This window comes from Scophthalmus maximus, chromosome 7 (assembly GCF_022379125.1).
Source record: "Scophthalmus maximus strain ysfricsl-2021 chromosome 7, ASM2237912v1, whole genome shotgun sequence".
In the NCBI taxonomy this organism is placed as follows: Eukaryota; Metazoa; Chordata; class Actinopteri; order Pleuronectiformes; family Scophthalmidae; genus Scophthalmus; species Scophthalmus maximus.
The window spans coordinates 5875180-5899672 of record NC_061521.1 but is presented as its reverse complement, the minus strand read 5'-3'; the positions used below and the strand labels follow the sequence as shown (position 1 = coordinate 5899672).

Here is a 24493-nt window from a genome sequence, read left to right as displayed (position 1 = left end):
TAGCCATCCAGAGTTATATTTATTTCCAGTTTAACAAGCCTTTTTGTATTGTGCATTGTGGGATATCTTACTTCAAGGACTGCTTGTATTAGCTGAGTATATTTACTTTCTGAAATTAGCATTCTCTGCTTAACTTTGCTCTACCTGTTGTTTCAGGTTTAACATTTTGTCTTTCTAGACTTAATCTAAGTAGAGTTTTGCTGTGGCTTAAGATAAGATTTAGAATATTTCAGTGATGTTCCCCGACTGAAGTGGAAAACTGTTGTTTTCAGCTGGCAGTTGGACCCAGTTTCTATTGGTCTGCCATCAGGCTGTAACAGCCTGTTCAGACTGCAACTTAGTTCTTAGTAGCTTTTTTGATAAATGTTTATGTACTCATGATTCTTGCACCTTTTGGGGAATATCTTCATGGTTGAACGCACTTATTGTAAGTCACTGTGAACTAAAGCGTCAGCTATATTAATACAATGTAATGAACCGAGACCACCTCTTTTGGTTGGACTAAATTTCGGTTTGTTAATTCAGACCATGGTCCGTGGAGCTCTCACATCTGTTATTTTGGTTCAGACTAAACTGAACAGTCAGAAGGTCTGGACCAAACAAGGTAAGTGTGAAAGCGCCCTATATGTAAAACTCCCTCACCCCAACAACACATTTGCATAATGACACATGAATATAAGGATTTTAGGAATTCTATCCTGGGTGTGAGCAGCGTGAAGGTAAAGTTGTAGCTTTTAGTGCCTTGAAAACTTTTTTGTGTGATTTCTTTTTTTTCACAAATTACATCACAAAGTTGTATTTCTTCTCTGCCTTCAGAAACCCGGTTAAAGAGGTTGAGGTTGAAGAGTTTTATTGCGCCTCTATCTCTGTCACCACACTACGCAGTTTGTCCAGCAGCACTGTAGAAGAGAAAGATTACCACAGTATTACTATAATTATTTTAGATGCTTTCTAACAATATGAGTTTGTTTTTTAAGAGTAGAGTTTTCAAATTAGGTTACATTAATCCCAACAAGCACCGTTGACATTTACAAATCATTCACCAAAATCAACATATCTAAATTTACCTGCCAACCTCAAGAGACCAGCACATGGTGGTGACAGTGACTTACCTCCTGCAGATGGTCTCTTAAAGCTATCATAGGCCCGACAGGCGCTGATCAGATGTACCAGTGGTTCTGGACAGTCATCAGGGAGTGGTTCAAGAAATTTCTCATTGTACACTTTCTGATAGATTTCTTTACCTGAGCACCCTGGAGAAAGAGCAAGAACATGAGTGAGTGAGACCGTTGGTCAGCCAGCTGAGCATTGGACTCTTCAAATTATTTGGCGCAACAGTGACTATTGCGTTATCAGGTGCAGCTCATTTCTTTTGGCTCTGATACTCTCAGCTCTGGTGTCAGATGTTTGCCTGCCTTCTGAGAACTGCATGCCCACTGCAGGAATGTTCACAACTAAAACGAAATCTACTAGTGTCATGTCGAGGTACTGGCTGACAGCAGTGTGGCAGCAGAGACACTCCACGGTGCATTTGAAAATAATCTATAACTAAGACCCATACAAAGCCCACCCATATTACCTAGTCTTATTTATTTAGCAGGATATACAAACACTTTCAGTTAATTCACTCATTTGTTGAGCCAATTTATTCCTAATGTAAAATAAATAGTCAAGTCAAGTCAACTTTATTGTCAATTCATGCAGTATTGTTCCAGACATACAGAGGAATTGAAAAAAAGTTTGTCTCGGACCCACGGTGCAATAGTACAAAACAAAAAAAGTAAGTAAAAATAAGATAAGTAATATATAAAACAAATCACCAACCATGTCGGCTGCAAACAACCTTTTAAAGATCAATTAATCACAGCTCGCATCCCCCTGTACACTGCACAGCAAACGCTGCAAGATGAAGCTGAAAATCGACTCTACGACTCAGAAATCGGGGCAAAAACAAGCCTTAATTGCACAGTGTATGCCAGGGTTTTAGTCAGTAAATATGTAAACATTGAATGGGCTCTCACCACCTCTGTTTGTATGCTCGTGCTTTTAACATTGAAGATTCAATTGAAGATTGATCTCATTCACTGTTGCATCTCTGTGTGCAGGCCAGGGTCCACACAGTGCTGTCTAAAGGCGAAGTTGGGCTCAACTAAGGCTGATAGTGTTGCCAGCCCTGTCCTCATTATGGATGCCAGATACAGGCTGATATTCAAACAGATATACGTCAATCTAGTAGCATTTATCCTCCATAACATAATTTAAATGCACCCCTTGAGGTTCTATCACTCTCTATTACATTCCTAAAGATTGTTGGTCTCTCTCGCACACTAGTGTGAATAAAAACCTCTTCCTCCCCCTCTCCCATAGCTGCACCTGCACCAGTTGCCTTCATCCTATCTCTTTCGAAAAAGCTTCTTGTATCCACAGACTTCAAGTCTTCAGGGAATTAGCACGTTAGCTACCGCCAGATGCAAACATAACAACTAATTGGTGCTCTCCCTAACCCACCGCTCACTCGCTACAAATGCACTCAGAGAGATCAGCTGGTTGAATGACAGCGAGGAGCTAAAAACTACTTTATCAAATTAATTTCAAGGGCTTTAATGAACACTGAGAATAACAGATTAAAAGATCCGGGGCTATTCATAAAACTAAGGGCTAAGGGCTAACAACGCCTGTCTACACTGGATTATGAAGTTATCCTGTCTGCTCGTGCTACGACCCTTAAGCTGCTGAAGGCCACAGTGACATTCAGTTCATTACACACAGTTGTCTACCTCACCAGTGAGTTATATGAAAAGCTCATAGGTCATCACTGGTATCTTGAAGACATGATGGTACACTGCCTTGTAATAGAGAGATGGGTGTCCTGAACTCCTGTTCTTGCAATATGTAACTGTGGTGAGCAGGTATGATCTCCTGTAGAAGTGCGTAAGTGATTGATAATCAGGGATAAGGCCCAGAAAGTTCATGGAACTGTAAATTAATTTAAAAGACTTCTAAATATGTCAAATACAATGAACCTTCTAATATATCAAGAATTCCAAACCCAATTTGTTAAAGTGACAATTCAGGAAGGTCATGAGGAGTAAACACCATTCTGCCGTCTTTCAGTTCTGTCAGTGGAACCGCGCAATCTGAGCTCCCTTCAAGTGATTGTCTTCTGTACATGGAAACCACTTACTGTAACTGCACAAAGGCTGCTGTTTCTCAAGAAAAGTTACACATTGCTTTAACATCCTTAGCTGAGTGGGAGGGATTGGATTGAAAGGGTTCTCATACCACCTCTGAACAGGGACAGGGGCGAGTTTCAAGTAATGAGACTTCTAAGTGTTACTGTATTACTACATTTCTAATGATATTCATGACTGATCTAATTTATTACTGTGGTCAACATAATGGTTATTGTGCCTGAATGGACTTTCTCGTTGTGATCTTGCATGTATGTATGTGTGTATATTATTTGTTCTCAGGTCTTCCTTAACTAAGAAACAATGTTTTTTCTGCATTCTAAACTGCAATTTCATATTGATGACAATGCACATGTTAGTGGAGGCAGGATTATGTGCATTATTCAATTCTTCTTTAAAGCTACATTCTTGCTGACTGGCCTGCAGGCTAATGCTCAATGACCATAAACTTGGCAGTGTAAATTTTAACAGGAGTTAAGAAGTTGCTGGCGGATGATGACAATGGTCAAATAGGACCATTAACAAGAATTTACATACACACCTTCAAAGGGTCTCTTACGAGTTGCAACTTCCCACAGGACGATACCAAAGCTGAAAGACAAGATTCTTCATGAATTCAGTTGTTTGTCCATGGTTCATGGACAGTATCAGGGAAAGGTTATACTGAGCAGCTGCATGTGAACACAATTAGTACCACTTCATTGTAAATCAGGCATGATAGAGCATTGAAAAGTTGTAAAATATGGCTTTATACCCTATGGAGAAAACCTCACAAACAATTATTACTATACGTGTATAACTATAGACTTAAAGGTGATATATTATGCTCATATTCATGTTCGTACTTTTAATTTGGGTTACCATTTGAAAAGGTTTACATACTCTAATGTTCAGAAAAGGTGTTAGTGTCTCATAGTGCCCATTCCTGCAGCTCAGTGTTAATTTTGGCAGCTATTTTTAGTATTAGTCACACACACATTTATGTGCACAAACACTGAAAATGTGATTTTTGCATAATTTGTCACCTTTAAAGTGATATTTAAAAAATACCTAAGCACTTAAAAGTGCCATTTGTTAGGCATTCTCTGCCACCCTTTACAACATATACTGTGTATTATAATGGAGGACATGACAGCACCCCAATACATTTTTCTCAAGGATGGTTTTAGTTAGTTCATATTTCACTGATTCAGTGATAGAAACAGAAATAAATCAGGAGTTAACATAGCTTTCCACTGCTTGGTGAGTAAAGGAATGACGTTTGATGTTAAACTCCCAATGTTTTTGCTAAGTTGGTAGGTAAACAGGTATTTCTACTAATGTTAGCTATGTAGCAATAGTAAAAATGTAAATATAGCATCCTTTAAAGACCTGAAAGTGAGGAAGTTACATGCCTAAATAGATGATTTATCAACTAAAACCAATGTGTTGACTTGTTATTAAAATGTACTATTAAAAAAAATTGTGGTACCCTTGGCTCACCCCTAAGACACCCACTTTGGAAACCACTGTTATAAAACCCTTAATAAATGGTGATTTTGAATAGAATGTGGTGCCACATAATTTACTTCCTTTAGAAATAATACAATGTAGCTGTAGTGCAGCTGTATAGGGGTGTCCCGTGTGATATCTGACCTGTACATCTCACAACCTTTGTTGTAGACATGGTTGATGTCATTGAGCATCTGAGGTGAGGAGTAGCACAGGGACCTGTTCTCTCTCGCTTTGTCCTTTATTGTTTTTTTCAGTGACGTCTCTGTTTTCGCCAGCTCAAATCCTCCCAGCTGAAAAATAAATAAATAAATAAAACATCAAGACTTCATTCATTGTCCTCAACCGCTTAACTATCACAGTTCAGTGGGATGGACGCTACCCCAGCATTCCCTGACTTCAGTACCTTGACTCTGTAGCCTTCAGCCACCAGGAACTTGCTACTGTTGATGCATCCATGAACCTTACTTTTTTCTTCAGTCTGGTGGAGTCTAAGAAAAAAAACAGAGATCTTCAGTGAATTTTGGATTCAAATTTATTAAATATAAGCTCATAAATTATTTGTGCTTTATATTAACAATGAATGAAATTACTGAATGTTTTATTTGTAGCTTCATAGAGAGTCCACAGATAATTCTCACAAATATGGAGTTTCTTCGCTTTCCATTGTTTTGGTTTCATGGCACATGCAGATATCGGTTCAGCAGCTATTTACATCAAACAAGCTAAAATTGACCCACTTTAGTATACCTGCTCAACAGTAAACAGCAGGTAGGCACAGTTAGAGAGCAGCTGGTTACAATATAAGTCACATTCACACCTTCTCACACACATTCATACTGTGCTGCTATTTACCACAATTTTTATGTCACATTCATACACTACCAGAAGAGCTGTCACAGGCAATTTAGGGTTAAATTGCTTCAGCATGCTAATGGGGGGAACTGAGGATAGACTTCTTTACCTCCTGTCACGGCTATTAGTAAATCTATGCTTGGCTGTGATGCTGGTGGTGCCATCACTTCCTTCCTTTCCCATCTATTGGTGTGTGTGTGTGTGTGTGTGTGTGTGTGTGTGTGTGTGTGTGTGTGTGTGTCATCACCGGCACCTGTGGAGGCAGTCACAGGGGCCTTTATCCACACCCAATGTGAGCCCTAGCGTTATAACCTGGCCCAAATGGATCAAGCAGACAGAAACCCCTCCACCAAGCTTTGGCTTCTCAGGGAATCATACTGGGACAGCATGAGAAAACCCTTCAGCAATTCCTTCTCCAGTGTTCATTAGTGTTTGAGCTCCAACCCTCATCTTACATCTTAGGGGGGTTGATGTTAGGTAGAGCAGCTAAATGGGCTACTGTGCTGTGGGAGAAAAAATAACTTATGGTTTATAGAAGAAATGAGAAATGCTTTTGATCACCCTGTGCAGGGAAAGGAAGAAGCTAGCAGGCTACTATATCTCAGACAGGGCTCTAGATCAGTTTAAGATTTTGGCGGTTGAGAGTGGGTGAGATGAGTCGTCCAGTTTGGACAACCGGCTCCGGGAACAGCATGCCCCCCAGTCTCCCTCTCGACACAAGCAGCTGTGACCCCCTTGGACTCCGGACAACCACCCATCTCCTCTCCTTCTGTGAGTGCAGACGAGCACGTCGGTCTCCAGAGAGACAGGGATGCTTTCAGGCTGGTTTATGCTTCTATTGTGATCAATCAGGTAATCTCATGGCAGCCTGTCCCCGGCAGCCAAGATTGGGCTCATCAGAACATGAGGTTCTGGTTCTGAGCCCTTTCTGCCTTTCCCAGTTTGCTGTCAGCTCCAGCCCCTTCTCATCCCTCAGCGTACATTAAGCCAGACTTCTCTCTAGTGCCCCCTTAGGGTTGGAACGGCAGTGCAGATCCGTGATGGTACGGACGTTACGGTTCGGTACAGGCAGTCATACGGACAATACACAGTATAAAAGGTGCAAGAAATTGATGACGGTAATGCGGAAGCAAAATTTCACACGCGCAAGTTCCCTTCCGGACACCTTAAACTGAGTCGGTCACACCTGACATGTTGAGTGGAAAAGACCCACAGGAGCCGGAGGATGCTTCTTCTAAATAAGTGCTATAGGAAAACTTTGGATTCCCAGTGAGCTACAATAGCAACGGTGAGCGAGTGGAGGATCGGACGAGGATGGTGTGTCAGTGCTGTTTACATTTAACTGCGTAATAAGGTACAATATTTTATGAGTGCTGAATGTTTAAATATTGCCTTAGTGGAATAAACACTCCTAATGCGCAAGTTTTATTTTTTATTATTATATATTTTTTTACTTTTATAACATATATACAACATATTACATTTTTTCCAGTTTTGCAGATGATTGTGACTTATTTGTTTACATTATATATAATTTATTTCAAAATATGACCAATGGAGAGTGTATGTTCACTGTTGACATTTTATGACTTACACTACAAGCTGTACCAGCTCCCTCAGGGGAGACTAAATGACACTAGGTGGAACAAACTGTAATTCGTACAAAAATTTAAAAGAAACATTTGCATTTGTGGTTGTTTGTTACTTTTTTCCCATTGTACTGAACTCGTACCAAACCATGATGTCCAAACCGTGGTGTGAACTGAACCGTGAATTCTGTGTACCATTCCACCCCTGCCCATTGTTTATCATGATTTAGCTAAGGTTTTCAGCCAGCAATGGGCTCAGTCTCTGCAATGGAAAAATACATCCACGATTCATTAGCTGCAGGTCACATTCGCCCCTACTCCTTCCCTGTCGGTGCTGATTTCTTTTTTGTGGACAAAAAAGACAGCTCTCTATGCCCCTGCATAGACTTCAGAGTTTTGAATGAAATGACTATTAAAAATAAGTACCCTCTCCCCATCATAGTCTCAGGCGTTGAGCCCCTCCACACAGCCAGGATATTATTTTTTAGAACTGAGGAATGCCTATCACCTGATCTGCTTCTGCATCATCTGCATGTTCAGGCAAATCTTTGTTGCTCCCACTGGATTTGGAAACGTTACCAGTTAGTCAGGGATTAAATTAACTGGATTAATTTAGAATACAGATACTCCTGTTTAGTCATTTTCTCAACTGATTCTCGACAATATTTTGTATTTCACAATGAGTCAGAATAAGTTTAAGTATAAATATACATGAAATATACATTGATAGTGGATTTTTTTTTGCTGTAATGTGACCATGGTACATTCTCAGAATTAGTGGTGGCATTTTACTTTTTAATCACATCTGCACAAAAAAGCCTCCCCCCTCTTTTTTCTGTTAAATAATTCCCTGCACATTGTAGAGACACAGTAGGATTAATAATACTGACCTGTAGAGTCCTTGTGCTGCATCCAGACACATCCGAGCTTTCCTAGTCCAGGACAGTTTGGAATCAGAATCCAGAACCTCTCTGAGACTTCCCTTCTCACAGTACTCCATGATAATGAGGAACTGAGGCTTGGGCCCTATGAGCAATCACAAGGACACATCATATTATTATAATTTAAAGGTTCAACGTGGCTTCAGCTTCTGTGATTTACATCCTCACTCCCACTCACCGTCCTCCTGGACACAGATGCCAAACATTCGCAAGATGTTAGGCGACTCAAATCGTCTCATGGTTTCAACTTCCTTATTGAAAACAGACTGTACCTCCCTACATTATGGAGAAAATGTTTAGGTTGACAAATATGTGACAATTATAATGAGTCTCATACTTAAATACGACACAAATGTGCACAAATGCGCAAACTTGAAGACAGGCCACCAAACATCACACTTCACAATTTTATTACTTAATTCTAAATTTACTACTTTTGGTTTAATAGTCAAATGCTTCCAAACATAGACTTAAGAAAAATAACATTTTATATATCTCAGACTTATTACACAAACTAAAATGTTTCAAGCTTTTTAAAATTTAAATTATATTAATTACGACCTTTACAATATTTCCTTATAAAAAAGGATTTACAATACAGAAAAGTCCAACTTTTTACACCTCAATAGTTGGTCGTAGCTCCTTGAGCACAAATTAGTGCATCATTCAGTGGCGGATTTAGGCATAGGCGACATGGGCAGCTGCCCAGGGCGGCATGGAGCATTGCAAATTGGGTTTTTTTCCACTCCGATGACCAACTCCCTTCACTTCCTCAACAGCGGCACATAACAAACAGAAACTTCTCATGTGCCTTGAGACACGACAGTATTTATTGACAAACAGACTTTCAACCTGAACTGCAAATTCACTACAGTAGCCAATTCGGTTTCTCCAGACCTCACTGCTCACTGTCACACTCGATCCGAGGATGTGTTCGCCCAGGGCGCCACAGAAGCTAGAACCGCCACTGGTATCAATGTGGCGTGGCATGGAGGCGATCAGCATGTGGCACTGCAGAATTGAAACCGCCTTTAGCTCGTCTGAATTGTTGGGTGGGGGGTTTCTTATGGGCAGGTAAGTCCTGTTGGAAAAGGAAATTGACATGCAGACTGATGCATGAAGTGCTCTTAAATCTCCTGGTAGATGGCTAGGTTGACTTTGGGCTTGATAAAACACAGTGGCCCAAGACCAGCAGATGACATGGCATCGCAAATCATCACAGACTGCGGAAACTCCATACTGGACTTCAAGCAACTTGGATTCTGTGCCTCTCCATTTTTCCTCCAGACTCTGGGACCTTAATTTCCAAATTAAATAAAAAATGTACTCGATGCACTGACTCCAGACTAAGTCCACTTCTTGTGAAGCTCTCTCAAATTCTTCAATCAGCTTTGCTGACAATCTTCTCAAGGCTGCAGTCATCCCTGTTGCTTGTGGACCTTTGCCTATCACACTTTTCTCTTCCAGTCAACTGTCCCTGAATATCCTTTGATACAACGCTTTCAGCAATGATGGCTTACCCCCCTTGTGAAGGGTGTCAGTGATTGTACTCTGGAAAACTGTCAAGTCAGCAGTCTTCCTCATTATTGTGGTTGTGTGTACTGAAGAGATACACAGTGTTTATACTCTATGAATAGTCATTTACTCAAAATTAAAAATTGAAAAATGTTGAGATCCTTTTTTTAAAGACATAATTACCAAAGTGCTTAAAACATTTTAATTTGTGTGATGACTCAAGGATATATTGAACTGACAAAAAAAATTGAACTTCTTCATGATATCCTATTTTTTTTAAGATGCTCCTGTACATGACTGTAATAAACCACAAAAAAAAAACCTTAAAGAAGAAACAAAACCAGTCTCTTTGGCCATCTACAAGTAAAAAATGGAGAGGTCTTCAGTTAAATGTTCACTTTAATTGTGCTTTCATCTCGCATTAAATACTAACTGCTCTTCAAAAAAAAGGTAAAGACCAACTCAAATGAGTTTTAAAGGTTTTTTGAACAACTGAGGAAGTTTTTATTTTGTTCAGTTTAGATAAAATAACGCTGGTAGAATGCTCTGATTACAAAGGACCATTTTCATGTATTTTAATTCAGCGTCATTCTGCATTTGGGCACAGACCTTGGGCTGGCGTTCACAGGGTCCGTGTATCTCTTGATGACCACTGTGAATCCATGATACTCTCCTTTGTAGACCTCTGAGGTTGATGTTACCATGAAGGGCTTTTTGGGTAGCTCGTACTTCAGTTCATCTGGTTTGATCATTCGGATGTCCTCATCAGTCATGCGGGGCTTATTCACTGTGAAAACACACAGTCAGCCTTTTCCCAGGAACAGCTATGTCACGTCTCAAAATGTCCTTTAAACCTGTAATGACGGATTTTCTTGGGCCACACAACACTGAAATATCATCACCAACTTCATACAAATAGTTGTTTATTTCAAGCTCTAGCATTTACAGATGACCTGATTGTTCATTTGGGGTGGTGTTTTGACACCTGATGAGTCTACATCCAGTATAAATACTCTTTTAGCTCTATTTTTGGTCTCCACCACCTCCTTAGGGAAATATCAGACTTTTTAGCTACTAAATGCTCCAATATGTTCACCAGCTGCTCTCTGATTGTGTCTATTTGATGATTACTGAGCAGGTAGTAGACAGTCGCTTTTTTCCATCTTTCTAGTCCTGTAACTGAAAATTATGCTATGAGATCAGTGAGAAGCATCCTGGACAGTAAAGCTCTTGTCCGGACAGATTAACATGAGTGGAAACTCAAGCACTCTAAAGCAGAGGGGAGCTTCAGATTCAGCTGATAATTCTCAGCAGGTTCATCAATACCACAGATGCCTTTCATATTATTTTTTACAGTCTCACTTGATACATTGTCATTATTGTCTCATCATTATTTTTTAACAAGAGATTGAGCTGGTATATGATCAATAAAGTCACTGCGGGGGGCTGTGGCTCAGGAGGTGGAGAGGGTCGTCCACTAACCAGAGGGTTGCTGGTTAATTCACACACTTCTGGATGTGAATGTGGCAGGAAATGTGCAGGGAATAGCAGAATTTCATGAATATGTGTGTGTGAATGGGTGAATGTGACATGTACTGTAAAGCACTTTGATTGGTCGATAAGACTAGACAAGCACTATATAATGCAGTCCATTACTGTCACAACTAATTTAAATACGTTATAAATAGTTGGATCTAAAGCTTTACCGATACTGGAATTTTTGATCAATGCTGATTCTAGGGATTAAAAAATATTTATTTTGTCTTAAATGTGAGGGGAAAACATCATGATAATATATATTTTTTTGAATTAATGACTTGGAGCAATACTTTGTACTAGGCAGCCCTAGATTTTGACCAAGGTAATCACATGATTGTGTGGAGCTGAGACAATTCAAAATGTCTGTTCCATTAATTCTTTCTACAATTTCTACTACAGCTTCTAGCACTAGATGTAAGTACATTACTGATGCACAAGCTTGTGTTTTGGTATACTCACAAATGTCCACGACCTTTTCCACGTTGATTTTGACATTTTCAAATTCATTTCGCATGGCGTCCATTTTCTCTTGCTGGTTCTTCATGTACTCCAGGAGCACTGAGGAAGAGATGAACACTAATTATACAAAGGCAACAGGATCATGAATCTTGTGAAACTTTTTTACTCTTCTCCACATATTCAGGATGTTAATTTAGAAAACACTTTTGAAGGTAAGTATGAACACATTATAAAGATTTGAAGCCATAAAATGTATTCAGATAGACAACATATCCATCCAAGTCTGATATTGAAAAATTACATAATGTCCTTTTTTGTGTATAAGGGTTTTGTTCTAAAGCTACTGTAAGATATTTTCATTTTTATGATCATATGGGGGAAAATGTGAATATGACTTTTTCCTGATGTACATACCTCTGATGACTAAATTTGAAATTCTCCATTATTAAGAGTGAAATAACATGATCAAATTCAAGCCTACGGTGATTCATATGATTTTATGTTAACCTGAGCTACAAAGTCAAAGACAAAATCCATTTCCCTCACATTTCTTCAGCTCTGCGTCATCCTCCTGACCGTCCACCTCATCTACTTTCACTCTGGAGGTCAGCTCAAACACCTGGTACAGTGCATTCCCCTGCTCCACCTGCAGAGCTCCAGACAGCACCTGGAAGGCATCATTGAGGCGTTCATTCACACTGCTGAACTCATCTCCATGGCTGCTGGAGTTCAGGATGCGCTCCATCCAGGAGGCCATGGTGTACTTCTGGATGAGCTTCTGTGCAGAATTCAGAGTGAAGCAGAGTTCCTTGAGGCCTGTTTCTACAACAGCAGAGGCCTGGGCTGCCCCCCTCTGTTTAATGGCCCTCACCAGCTCTTCTAGGGCTTTGACTCGGCAAGACACACGGCGGCAGCGGTTCTTATTGGCCTTCACATTCTCAACCAGGGTGTAGATATTTGAGGCAATGGAAAGGATGGGATCTACAATGTCCATGACCAGCTGGAGAGACAGAAAGGAAGTTAGCTTAACAATGAAATTTAACACATCAGAGCTGAATGAAATATAAATAAAAAGAACTAATAAGTTTAAGTATGCCACAGTTTTCCAAACTGAAATAAACTGAATTGAATATAATTCTTGTGTGCAAGCCTGACTTAAAATTGCTATTTGTAAGTTTTCTCTGCTGCTATAGTTTCTTGCCAGGGTCGGCTGATGATGGTCACTTAGACAAGAGGTTGTAATACACCCTCTAAGCAGAGCTACTTCAGGGCAGACTGGAGGCAACACTGACTCACGATAAGAAAATTATAGGATGGGCTAATCGGGTTAGGATACTAACATCAGCAGGAAATTGGTGATAGAACAAAACAAGAGTTAACATTGAGCAAATATGTGTAGCAGAATGATAAGGCTGTGCTGTTTACATCACTTAATCACCCAGCTCGTATTAGCCAACCACCACTGGCACCAATAGCACATCAGCCTGGGATAACTGGCGCTGCCTCATTGGTATGTACTTGAGCTCAAGGAGAAAAGTAGCTGCTTTGCTTATGGTCAAAGTTTGTGCTGTGCCTACGGTCTGTGCTCGTCCACAGTTTACCTACAGCGAAGCTGTGTTTTAAAAGTGAATCTTAAATCTCTGTGGCACGCTGACTTAAAGGTCTGCCCCACTCTTGATAAGGGACCACATTGTTATCCATCCATCCATCCATCGTCTACCGCTTTATCCATTTAAGGGTCGTGGGGGGGCTGGAGCCAATCCCAGCTAACATTGCGAGAGGAGGGTTACACCCTGGACAGGTCGCCAGCCTATCGCAGGCTGACATACAGAGACAAACAACCATTCACTCTCACATTCACACCTACGGTCAATTTAGAGTCTCCAATAAACCTAATGCCATTCTGCATGTCTTTGGACTGTGGGAGGAAGCCGGACAACCCGGAGAGAATCCACGCATACACGGGGAGAACGTGCAAACTCCACACAGAAAGGCCCTGGTTGGTTTGAACCTTTTTGCTGTGAGGCGAACGTGCTTACCACTACACCACCGTGCGGCCCCACGTTGTTATCTTGGAGTTATAATTTGGTGTGTGATTCATTTCATTTTCTTGTTCCTGATTTGCTCTGGTTATGTTACGTGGTTTATGTTCTACTATAAGTATTAGTTTTGTTTTTGTATAGTTCATTTTGAATAATATGAAGTGACATTATAATTAACGAATAAGAATCTTAAGTTGGTTTTCTTAATTTTGCTTACTATTCCCACCCGCATGCCACAAATGGGTTGATCTGACAGTGAAAATAGGCCCAACCAAGAACAATTTAGTAATGTTTGTATATAAAAAAAGAAGAAGTGACCAATTGCTTAAACCCACAGTGTCTAATTTTCATAATTTTCTGGTGGCATCTGGTGGTAAAGTTGCAAACCGTAACCAACTGAGCAACTGACAGGGACACTTTATGGTGGCGCACCGCTGATTACATTTCCGGTTTCCAGCACTGCTGAAAATTTGACGCGAATGCAACGTATTCAGGATCGTTTTGTGCAACCGTATTTAAAGTAGTTTGTCCAATTTTTGATTTAAAACCACACATCCTTGTGAAAACCTTCACACTCATCCTCTTTTTTGTGACTTGCTAATAATAGTAGATTTCCTCTTATAAGCTCATACGGAAATGAGAAGTAGCCCTCTGTGCCTATATTCTTTACAATTGGGGGGGGGGGTGCTGTCGACATACACTCAAGTTCAAATCAGAGTTTAGATAAGAGTTCACTTTTTCAAGCAAAAAAAATAAACAAAATATTTACCTAGATTTTTATTCTGTGTTCTGTGTTATTCTGGGATAGCCCTGGTTTTAACTGGGTTGTTTATCCTGGTTATGTCCTGGCTTTCACCTAAATTGAAAGAATAATGATTTGTGTTGTTGTCATGACTCTAGCAGCACTTGACACTTTCTTACAGAACCTGTGACTGTGCAGTTAGCTGCCATGCCAAAAAGGCAGTAAGTCTTTTCAAAAGAGCTTTAGGTGGTGTCTTCCTTCGTACCTGGCAACAAAAATTCTGCCTTCATGGCACTGGTGTTGAAAGTTGCTTTGAAGGTGCGATAAATACTAAAGTAAAATTGAGATGTTTAGCAGGTATAATTATTATTTATAGTCAAATTCTACTCTATTGTTCTGTGTCATAAATGCAGATATGTAACAATATGTTGCTCTACAGAGCGTGGCAGTATTTAAACATTCAGATGGAATGTTTTGTATGGTTCACTAGTTCTCTGTGTTTTATAATCTGGTTAAGTCAGATTCTTGTTAATAAATGGAAAAGCACTAAAAAACGTAACAGTTCAGTGTGAGAAATGTGTATATTTTTAATATAATTATATTTGACGTATAATTTCGCACAGTTTCTTTGTGGATTTAAAAGGATAGATGGATTTGTCCCATTCATTTATTTTATTTACATTAATTTATGAATTGTAAGGTGCTTCAAAAATCTCCACATACTGTTATCCTAAAAGCAACTAAACACATCCATCCATCGTCTGTTACTTAGTTGGGTGGCAGTGGCAGCAGGTTAAGCTATACAAGCCCACTTGTCACATGTCTACATTGTATTTTCAGGCAAGATGAGACATGTGTTTGTGTTCTTTGTTCTGGATCTACCCTGGGGCCACCTACCAATTAGACCTGCCCAGAAAACTTGGCAACCAGTAAGTATTTTGTTCAGATTACAGAAGCAACTCAACTGGCTCCTTTTGACACAAAGGCTCCCAATAGCTCTCTATTCATGCATGTGAGCAGGTAACCACCTTCAGCCCAAAGCAGAGCTTCTCCTCAGTGACGGAATTCATGTTGAAGCAAAAAGCAAGGCGATCATTCCTTTCTCTTGTCCTGAAAGGAATAACTTACCCTCTTGTCAGTTTTCACCCAGTTTACCCTGTTCCTCTTTAGCAAAACTTTAAATCAAAATTACGACGTACAGTAGTTTTGAAGAGAACTAGACTTGTTGTGCTCTAAATGTAAAAGCTGAAAGCAGAGATGACCAAAAACAAAAAGATGACTTACCTGTAAGTGTAAGTCAATGACAGCAGCCTGTCTTGACCCCAGTAAAATGTATGAAAAGTGTATGAGTGCAGGGAGAAAATGAAACTAGTATCTGCAGACTTCAAGTCCTCGGTTTGCTGTTCATGACTTCCTCTTCCTCTGTGGTTACAGTCCTTCCCCCCACTGGGTTTTGCTGATGCGCCTCTGATCTGACACACCCGCAAGGATTTAATCTTGTGCTTGAAGCAGAGGCATAAATCATTGCATGGAGATATAGGTGCAGAGCAGATGAGGTCTAGATGCTTTGTGCCTTGCTGTGTTATTAACGACCTGTCAGGCCGGTTGGTGTCATGTGAGACACTCAGGGTCAGTGGGGGGTGTTTGCACAGAGGGTCCTCAAGACACCTGGAATTAAAAATAAATGTTGACATTTTTCAATTATTAGCCTCAATAATTAATCATGAGAGGGTAAGGCAAACAATTCACCTGTGGTGCAATAGTTTAATATTGGTGTGTGTGGATAGAATCTATAGTTAACTTGCTGGTCGATAAAGCAAGCATAAAGGTGAGACAAGGGTTAGGGTTAGGGGTTAGAAAAGTTTTAAAATTATTATTATAAAATGTGATAACTAAGATAAGATAGAATAAGATAAACCTTTTTTGATCCACCGCAGGGGATATTCAGAATCAACACAGCAGCACAAAGTGTAATAAAAATATAAAAATTAAATAGAAATACTATGCCATAACAAAAACAAACACTTGTTCTACATGTTCTATGTAGTTGTGCAATATAAAATAAAAAAATTAGCTTTACTGTGGCGTTGTGCAGTCTGATGGCTGATGGCCCAAAGGAGCCTCCCAAGCACTTTTAGGCTTGTGGCTGGACGAGCTCCTGAGCTACCTCAGTTCAGCACAGAGGAGATGACAGGGGTTGTCCATGGGCACGCTCAGGTTTCCCCTCATCCTATTCTCCGTCACTGCCTCCACATTGTCCAGTTCCATCCCCACCACAGAGCTGGCCCTCCTCACCGGCTTGATCAATTAATTAGTGCCACAGCTCCCTGCCACCCCCCACACACACCACAGCTAAGAAGATTACACTGACTACCACAGACTGGTAAAACATCCGTAGCAGCCTAGTGCACACATTAAAAGACCTGAGCCTCCACAGAGTGCCTCAGTGTTGTCCGACCAGTCCAGTTTTTTGTTGAGTGTGATAGCAAATAAATTACAGCTTCCAATACAAAACCATTCTTTACATAGTTCAACACATTTACAATTTTTTTTTAAACAAGTTTGCTGTAAATAACAATTGTCTCATTTAAATCTCAATAAATATGACCATGTTTCTACAAGAATGGAATCAGAATCTTAATGTAAAGTGCTTCTGTTTGTGAGAGCAGAGAGCACCAGAGCTGTGCAGGACACAGAGCTAACCCCTTGTGTGTCCGATGGCGTGTCAACTGAAGGAGTTTAAATATCTTGGTTGTTAATCTGACTGAGCAGAGAACCCGAATGACGTCCATTGGAGGATGATATCTGATCAGCTGACCTTCCTAGAAGATAAAGATGTAGCCAAATGACTGTTTCATACTCTGCTGCACACACCTGGATTAAGACAGACAGCTAGCGTCTGCATTCGCTTCACAGTAAGTTATCATTTCCTCAGTCTTGATACATTATTTATCGTAGGCTCCTGTTGGTTAGATGAAGACCCAGTGTACCACAGATAATACCTGTGTTGGTGAGTTGACCCTGAAGCATGCAAAGGTGGTCAGCAGCTGGCGAAGTCTGCAGCAGCAGCAGCTTAACTCTGAAGTTCTTTCACTCGCAGATGGAGTTTCCTGACTGTCGGCTCCTGAGGTTTTTATTTTTAGTGTCAGATTGTCTGTCTATATTGACAGATAGATAGATAGATAGCTAGATAGGAATAAGAATGAAACTGTTTCTAAGTTACTTCAAACTTACTTTGTCCTGTCTATACTCTGAGTGTCTGCCAACATTCAGATATCAATATATCCACTTAACTCGCTTGGGCCAATTCTTTAGTCAAGTTCTACTACCAAGAACTCTACAGACTGAGCACAGACTCCTGGTCCGGAAAGTGAAGCCAATGCAGGAGTGTACGGTGGTCCTAAAGTGCAGACCAGAACAGCAAATCACACAACGCAACAGCAACTCACACAACACGACAGCAAATCACGCAACTCAACAGCAAATTCACCACAACAGCAACTATTGTTGTGGTTTGCACTTCAGGGCCACCGTAGTGGTTAAGTGCTTTAAACCTTTATTTTATTTATGAACAGCAGATGGCGACCCCATTGTTTTCAAAATGACGTCCGTTCCTAATGAAGTCTATGAAAAACTGCATGATGTTCATTTTGTAAATTGAAGATTAATTTACAGTAAAATAAATGGTAAAGCATGGTATGTATTGGGGGGTGGATACCATCTGACAGGTCTTTATTGATATAATTCAGCTGTTTTGTGTTGTTCAGGTATATTATTTGTGGTTTTGTTACAAGCCGTTTAAAAAAGTTTTTTTTGCATTCCCTTTATGTTCTTTACTTACTGAAAGCAGTGCATTTATGACTTGAAAAAACATATTTTTAAAAAAGCAGACTGATAGGTGATAAATACTCAAGACTTAATGTCTGCCCTGTTGTTGCTCAGGATCATGAGATGATTTCCAGAAAGCAAATGAAATTGCAAAACATTTTTTTATTTTTTATTTTAGCCATAACTCTTACAAAAGATAAGATATAGTAATTTAATTTAAAATAAAAAATAAAATATATTAACAGTTATTCGGTTGTCTTTGTCCCCACATGACCCCTGTGGTGATTATTATAAGAAAGATTAGCAACATCATCAGATGCAGCAAGTCAATTTACAGCCACAATGGAAACATTGTGACAAGTGCAGTTAGATCTTTTTTTGTGAACTAGCTCAAAGCATTATTATTTGTCTACTTCAACCAACTCTGGGCATTATGGGGGTCGCGAGTCTCTGGTACGGTTATTTTTTAGGGTTCAGAGTCTGAGAAATTTGGGAACCCCTGGCCCAGGCTACTTCATCTCAATTTATGATGCTACGATTATGTTTGCTACAGCTCACTTCCATCAACAGCAATCTCTGTAACTAACGGTGAAAAATAGATATGTCCCATCAATGTCTTAATGATGCCATTTCCCTTTGCTCCAATTGCCCCCTTGTCTCGCCAGCTAATCATGGAGGTCATTAAACCCTTCTGGACAGTCTACAACCTGTTTGATCGGATGAAGAACAATGATCAGCAATGTCCCCACATTCTGCAAAGAATGAAAGCCCTGGAGAAACTGGTGCTTTTCATCGAGCACGATATGCCAGAACAACTCCCTGATGATGTGAAGGAAGCTTTGGAGAAACTCAGCAAGACTGTGGCATCGGCTGGTCTACAAATTACAAAATTCATGGAGACACACAAGCTGAATCAGATGGTGAAAGCCAGTGACTACAGATCAGAGTTTGAAAGCCTGAACAAAAGTCTCACTGATTCCTTTGTGACTCTGTCTGTGGCCCTGCATGTCCACCAGGAGAAGAAGCTGGACGATCAGGAGATAAAGCTGGCAAAGCAGGAGTGGAGGCTGGCAGAACAGGAGAACAAGATTGCAGAGCAGGAGGACATACTGCAAAGAGTGGAATCAAAATTAGACTACCAAAATAGAGGGTACTACTGTATTCTGCAGTGAGGAAGAGCTTTGAAAATGATTTTATTTTTTGCCCCATTCATTCACAGACTTTTGCACATGATGTGCACATTTACAATCTTGTAAATGTTCACAGAAAGTTTTTTTGTTAATATCCTAAAATTCTTTACTTCTCTTGCAGGCATAATTTTCTGGTTTTAATTGTGAGGAATGACTGTTCCATGAATGATATGAATGAATTCTTGTCACAGTTAAATAAATAATGAATAAATGTTTTTTATTGGTTTGTTGAATACTTCTGACAGAATTATAAATAAAGGTGATTTCATGACTATAATTACTGAATTATGCAGTCAAGTTGATGCTATATGTAAAATTATCACACCTAAATACTAGAATATGAATAATATGCTGGAGATATTTATCAAGCACTGTAGATATGGTGGGGAAGTCAATTACTGAAACATTACGGGAGAATCAGGCCCCTCCTGCTATCTCAGGTTCTCTTTGTGTTTTACTGGAAGTGTCTCAGCAGTGACCTCAAAGAAAACTCAAGGGGTCTCATTTATAAAACTGTGTGTAGGATCCTTAATAAAGTGTACATGTGCCCAAAGCCAAAAATGGCGTACGCCAAAAAATATTCAGACTTATAAAACCGTGCGTACGCACACCTGTGCGCAATTCTCCCTTTATAAATCACAGATCACCTACAAGTGTTCGTATGGGAATCAGCCTCATATCCCGCCCTGTACACGCCCATTTTTAACCATAAATGGTCAATGCAAATTCTCTCATGAATGCTGATCCATATATAAATGATCCTGTCATCAAATTGTTTCAACAGGTGAGAAAAGAACCAAAAAATGTCACTTCTCAGACACTGACATAGACTCGCCTGTGGGAGGGGGGGTTAGATCGAGTGTGTCAGTGAGCAGCGAGGTCCAGAGAAACAGAGTTGACTGCAGCAGTCTGTCTGTTAGTAAATGCTGCAGTGCCTCAGAGCAAAGGAGAAGTTTCTCTGTGTTATGGGCCGCTGTTGAGGAAGTAAAATGGGTTGGTCTGTAGGGGAGAGATTGAAAGTATGCCAAAACTGGTCACTGATCTGTCTTGTCCCTAGGTTCACTCCGGTGTGTCGGCCAGAACACCACTTAAGGCCAAATATGCAAAGAGTTGAGGGTTTTCTTCAATGGTTGTTTAATGTATCTTCGACTGTGACACATACAGAGAATCCACCATTTACAGAGTCCTGGGTTTAGCTGTGTTCTTGGTAGTGGTAGTGTTTGTGGTTTTTCTAAACAAAGAAAGAATAACAGTAATATGACTGAAGAGTAACATCAACCCTAAGCAGTAGGATGCATAATATCACGCAATATAAACAATAATCAGGAAAAAAAATAAGAAATCACAACTAAAACTTATGAGAATGAACAGTAGATGAATCCAATTACGACAGTTACATTCCCTACAATCCCACCCCATCACATTTAACACTGTGGAAAGTTACGGGTTTTCATTGACATCACACTTCCTGTCCTTCCCGCTGATAAACCGGACCTGTGTTTTTATTGTGCAATCTACAGCATACTACTTCCGGTCACGGAGTTAGCTACTATAAAGTAGTAAGATTTCACATCTTATTCTGACTCGCTCATAAACCACTTAGGAACATTAGCGAGCCGACAAATGAACACGTTTTTGAGCTCGTTTTTACGTACCACTGATTTACCGTGTCGAACAGAGTGAGCCAAGGGCATAATCTAATATGCAAAAGCGGTGTAATTAGCAGCGTCGTCACACGAAGAGCACTTGGACTCACAATTCTCACACATATTCGCTAACACAAGGCATCTATAGCTGCTGCAACAATATACGAAACAATGCAGCGGATACATAATCACTCTTTCATTCACGCACAGGCCACACACTTCTCATCAGACGGTCAGTTCCCAGTTCTAACCAGCAGGGGGGGCTGGCTTCCCAAACCAGCAAAGAACACCCAACAGCCTGAACGCTGACTTTGGGGCCTTTTCTACATGGTCACTGGAGCGAGAGAGAACCTGCATGATTGCACTAAGCGTTAGATAGTCTTATAAAACATTGTTCCAGCAATATACAACGCTATACCACCTATGAAAGGTAAGTCAGGGGTCAGGAGCGGGGCTTAGGGTCGTAAAAATGTAGTGAAGCACTGGGGTGTCAGATGTAACTGTGTGACTCATGCGCCAGGTAGTAGAGGGCATTAGCAGAATTTTGCTTGTCATATTTTCTAATATATATATATATATACATGTGTTAATCCGGGCCTGCTTCATTGCTATTAAAATGGTTGCACTTCCAAGATTCTTGTCTCATCTCATCTCATCTCATCTTCAATCGCTTATCCGTAGTCGGGTCGCGGGGGCAGCAGCTTCAGTAGGGGGCCCCAAACTTCCCTTTCCCGGGCCACGTTAACCAGGTCTGACTGGGGGATCCCGAGGCGTTCCCAGGCCAGTGTGGAGATATAATCTCTCCACTTAGTCCTGGGTCTACCCCGAGGTCTCTTCCCAGCTGGACGTGCCTGGAACACCTCCCAGGGGAGGCGCCCAGGGGGCATCCTTACCAGATGCCCGAACCACCTCAACTGGCTCCTTTCTACGCAAAGGAGCAGCGGCTCTACTCCGAGTTCCTCACGGATGACTGAGCTTCTCACCCTATCTCTAAGGGAGACCCCAGCCACCTTTCTAAGGAAACCCATTTCGGCCGCTTGTACTCGCGATCTCGTTTTTTCGGTCACGACCCATCCTTCATGACCATAGGTGAGGGTAGGAACAAAGATTGACCGGTAGATCGAGAGCTTTGCCTTCCGGCTCAGCTCCCTTTTTGTCACAACGGTGCGGCAAAGCGAGTGCAATACCGCCCCCGCTGCTCCAATTCTACGGCCAATCTCACGCTCCATTGTCCCCTCACTCGCAAACAAGACCCCGAGGTACTTAAACTCCTTTACTTGAGGTAAGGGCTCATTCCCTACCCGGAGTAGACAATCCACCGGTTTCCTGCTGAGAACCATGGCCTCAGATTTTGAGGTGCTGATTCTCATCCCAACCGCTCCACACTCGGCTGCGAACTGATCCAGTGAGTGCTGAAGATGACAGACCGATGGTGCCATCAGGACCACATCATCTGCAAAAAGTAGTGATGAGATCCCCAGGCCACCGAGCTGCAACCCCACCCCACCACGACTACGCCTCGATATCCTGTCCATGAATATCACAAACAGGATTGGTGACAAAGCGCACCCCTGGCGGAGACCAACCCCCACCGGGAACGAATCCGACTTACTGCCGAGAACCCGGACACAGCTATTGCTTTGAGTATACAGGGATTGGATGGCCCCAAGAAGTGACCCCCTCACTCCATACTCCCTCAGCACCTCCCACAGTATCTCCCGGGGGACCCGGTCATACGCCTTCTCCAAATCCACAAAGCACATGTAGACTGGATGGGCATACTCCCAGGCCCCCTCCAGGATCCTTGCAAGGGTAAAGAGCTGGTCCGTTGTTCCACGTCCAGGACGGAATCCGCATTGTTCCTCTTCAATCTGAGGTTCGACTATTGGCCGAACCCTCCTTTCCAGCACCTTGGAGTAGACTTTACCCGGGAGGCTGAGAAGTTTGATACCCCTGTAATTGGCACACACTCTCTGGTCCCCCTTTTTGAACAGGGGAACCACCACCCCGGTCTGCCACTCGTTTGGCACTGTAACCGACCTCCACGCAATGTTGCAGAGACGTGTCAACCAAGACAGCCCCTCCACACCCAAAGCTTTCAACATTTCTGGACGGATCTCATCAACCCCTGGGGCTTTGCCACTGTGAAGTTGTTTGACTACCACAGTGACCTCCGCCAGGGAAATTGACGATGATCCTCCATCAGCCTCCAGCTCTGCCTCTACCATAGAGGGCGTGTTAGTCGGATTCAGGAGTTCCTCAAAATGCTCCTTCCACCGCCCGATTACCTCCTCAGTTGAGGTCAACAGTGTCCCATCCTTACTGTACACAGCGTGGATGGTTCCCCGTTTCCCCTCCTGAGATGTCGAATGGTTTTCCAGAAGCATCTTGGTGCCGACCTAAAGTCCTTCTCCATGACTTCTCCGAACTTCTCCCACATCCGCTGTTTTGCCTCTGACACGGCAGAGGCTGCAGCCCTTCGGGCCCGTCGGTACCTTGCAACTGCTTCCGGAGTCCTCTGGGATAACATATCCCTAAAGGACTCCTTCTTCAGTTGGACAGCTTCCCTGACCACCGGTGTCCACCACGGAGTTCGAGGGTTACCGCCCCTTGAGGCACCTAAGACCTTGAGACCACAGCTCACCGCCGCAGCTTCAGCAATGGAAGCTTTGAACATTTCCCACTCGGGTTCTATGCCCCCAACCTCCACAGGAATGCCAGAAAAGCTCCGCCGGAGGTGTGAGTTGAAAATCTCCTGGATGGGGGCCTCCTCCAGACGTTCCCAGTTCACCCGCACTACACGTTTGGGCTTACCAGGTCTATCCAGAGTCTTCCCCCACCCCCGGATCCAACTCACCACCAGATGATGATCAGTTGACAGCTCCGCCCCTCTCTTCACCCGAGTGTCCAAAACATGCGGCCTCAGATCAGATGAAACGATCACAAAATCGATCATCGACCTTTGGCCTAGGGTGCTCTGGTACCATGTACACTTATGAGCATCCTTATGTTCGAACATGGTGTTCATTATAGACAAGCCATGGCTAGCACAGAAGTCTAATAACAAACAACCACTTGGGTTCCGATCAGGGAGGCCGTTCTTCCCAATCACGCCTCTCCAGGTGTCTCCATCATTGCCCACGTGGGCGTTGAAGTCTCCCAGCAGAACAACGGAGTCCCCTACTGGGGTCCTTTGCAGGACTCCATTCAGGGTCTCCAAAAAGGCCGAATACTCTGAACTCCTGTTTGGTGCATATGCACAAACAACAGTCAGAGTTTTCCCCCCCACCACCCGAAGGCGTAGGGAGGCGACCCTTTTGTCCACCGGGGTAAACTCCAACACAGCGGCGCTCAGCCGGGGGTTTGTGATTTCTACCGGGCCAATCCAGAGAAGATGCATATTGACTGTTACCCTGACAGCTCTCCACGCGTGTGAATATATATTTTTTTTATTACATTTTTTCC

General features: G+C 41.8%; 1 protein-coding gene across 3 annotated transcripts; it reads right to left on the bottom strand.

Annotated features, from left to right (window-relative positions):
• Nucleotides 1-833: 833 nt before the first annotated feature.
• LOC118315444 (mixed lineage kinase domain-like protein) lies at nt 834-18912 on the bottom strand. Of its 3 annotated transcripts, none has more exons than XM_035642723.2 (12): nt 15649-18912; nt 12452-12580; nt 12127-12358; nt 11581-11679; nt 10192-10369; nt 8246-8343; nt 8017-8152; nt 5089-5173; nt 4827-4975; nt 3733-3782; nt 1113-1253; nt 834-899 (listed from the first exon to the last, which is right to left on the bottom strand). In XM_035642723.2, the coding sequence occupies exons 2-12, from the start codon at nt 12572-12574 to the stop codon at nt 850-852; spliced, it is 1341 nt and encodes a 446-aa protein (XP_035498616.2). In that variant the 5' UTR covers nt 12575-12580; nt 15649-18912; the 3' UTR covers nt 834-849. The 3 variants fall into 3 exon arrangements, with proteins under 3 accessions (XP_035498616.2, XP_035498617.2, XP_035498615.2); XM_035642724.2 differs by having other exon boundaries at nt 12127-12247; XM_035642722.2 differs by having other exon boundaries at nt 12127-12580.
• Between the last annotated feature and the right edge of the window lie 5581 nt (nt 18913-24493).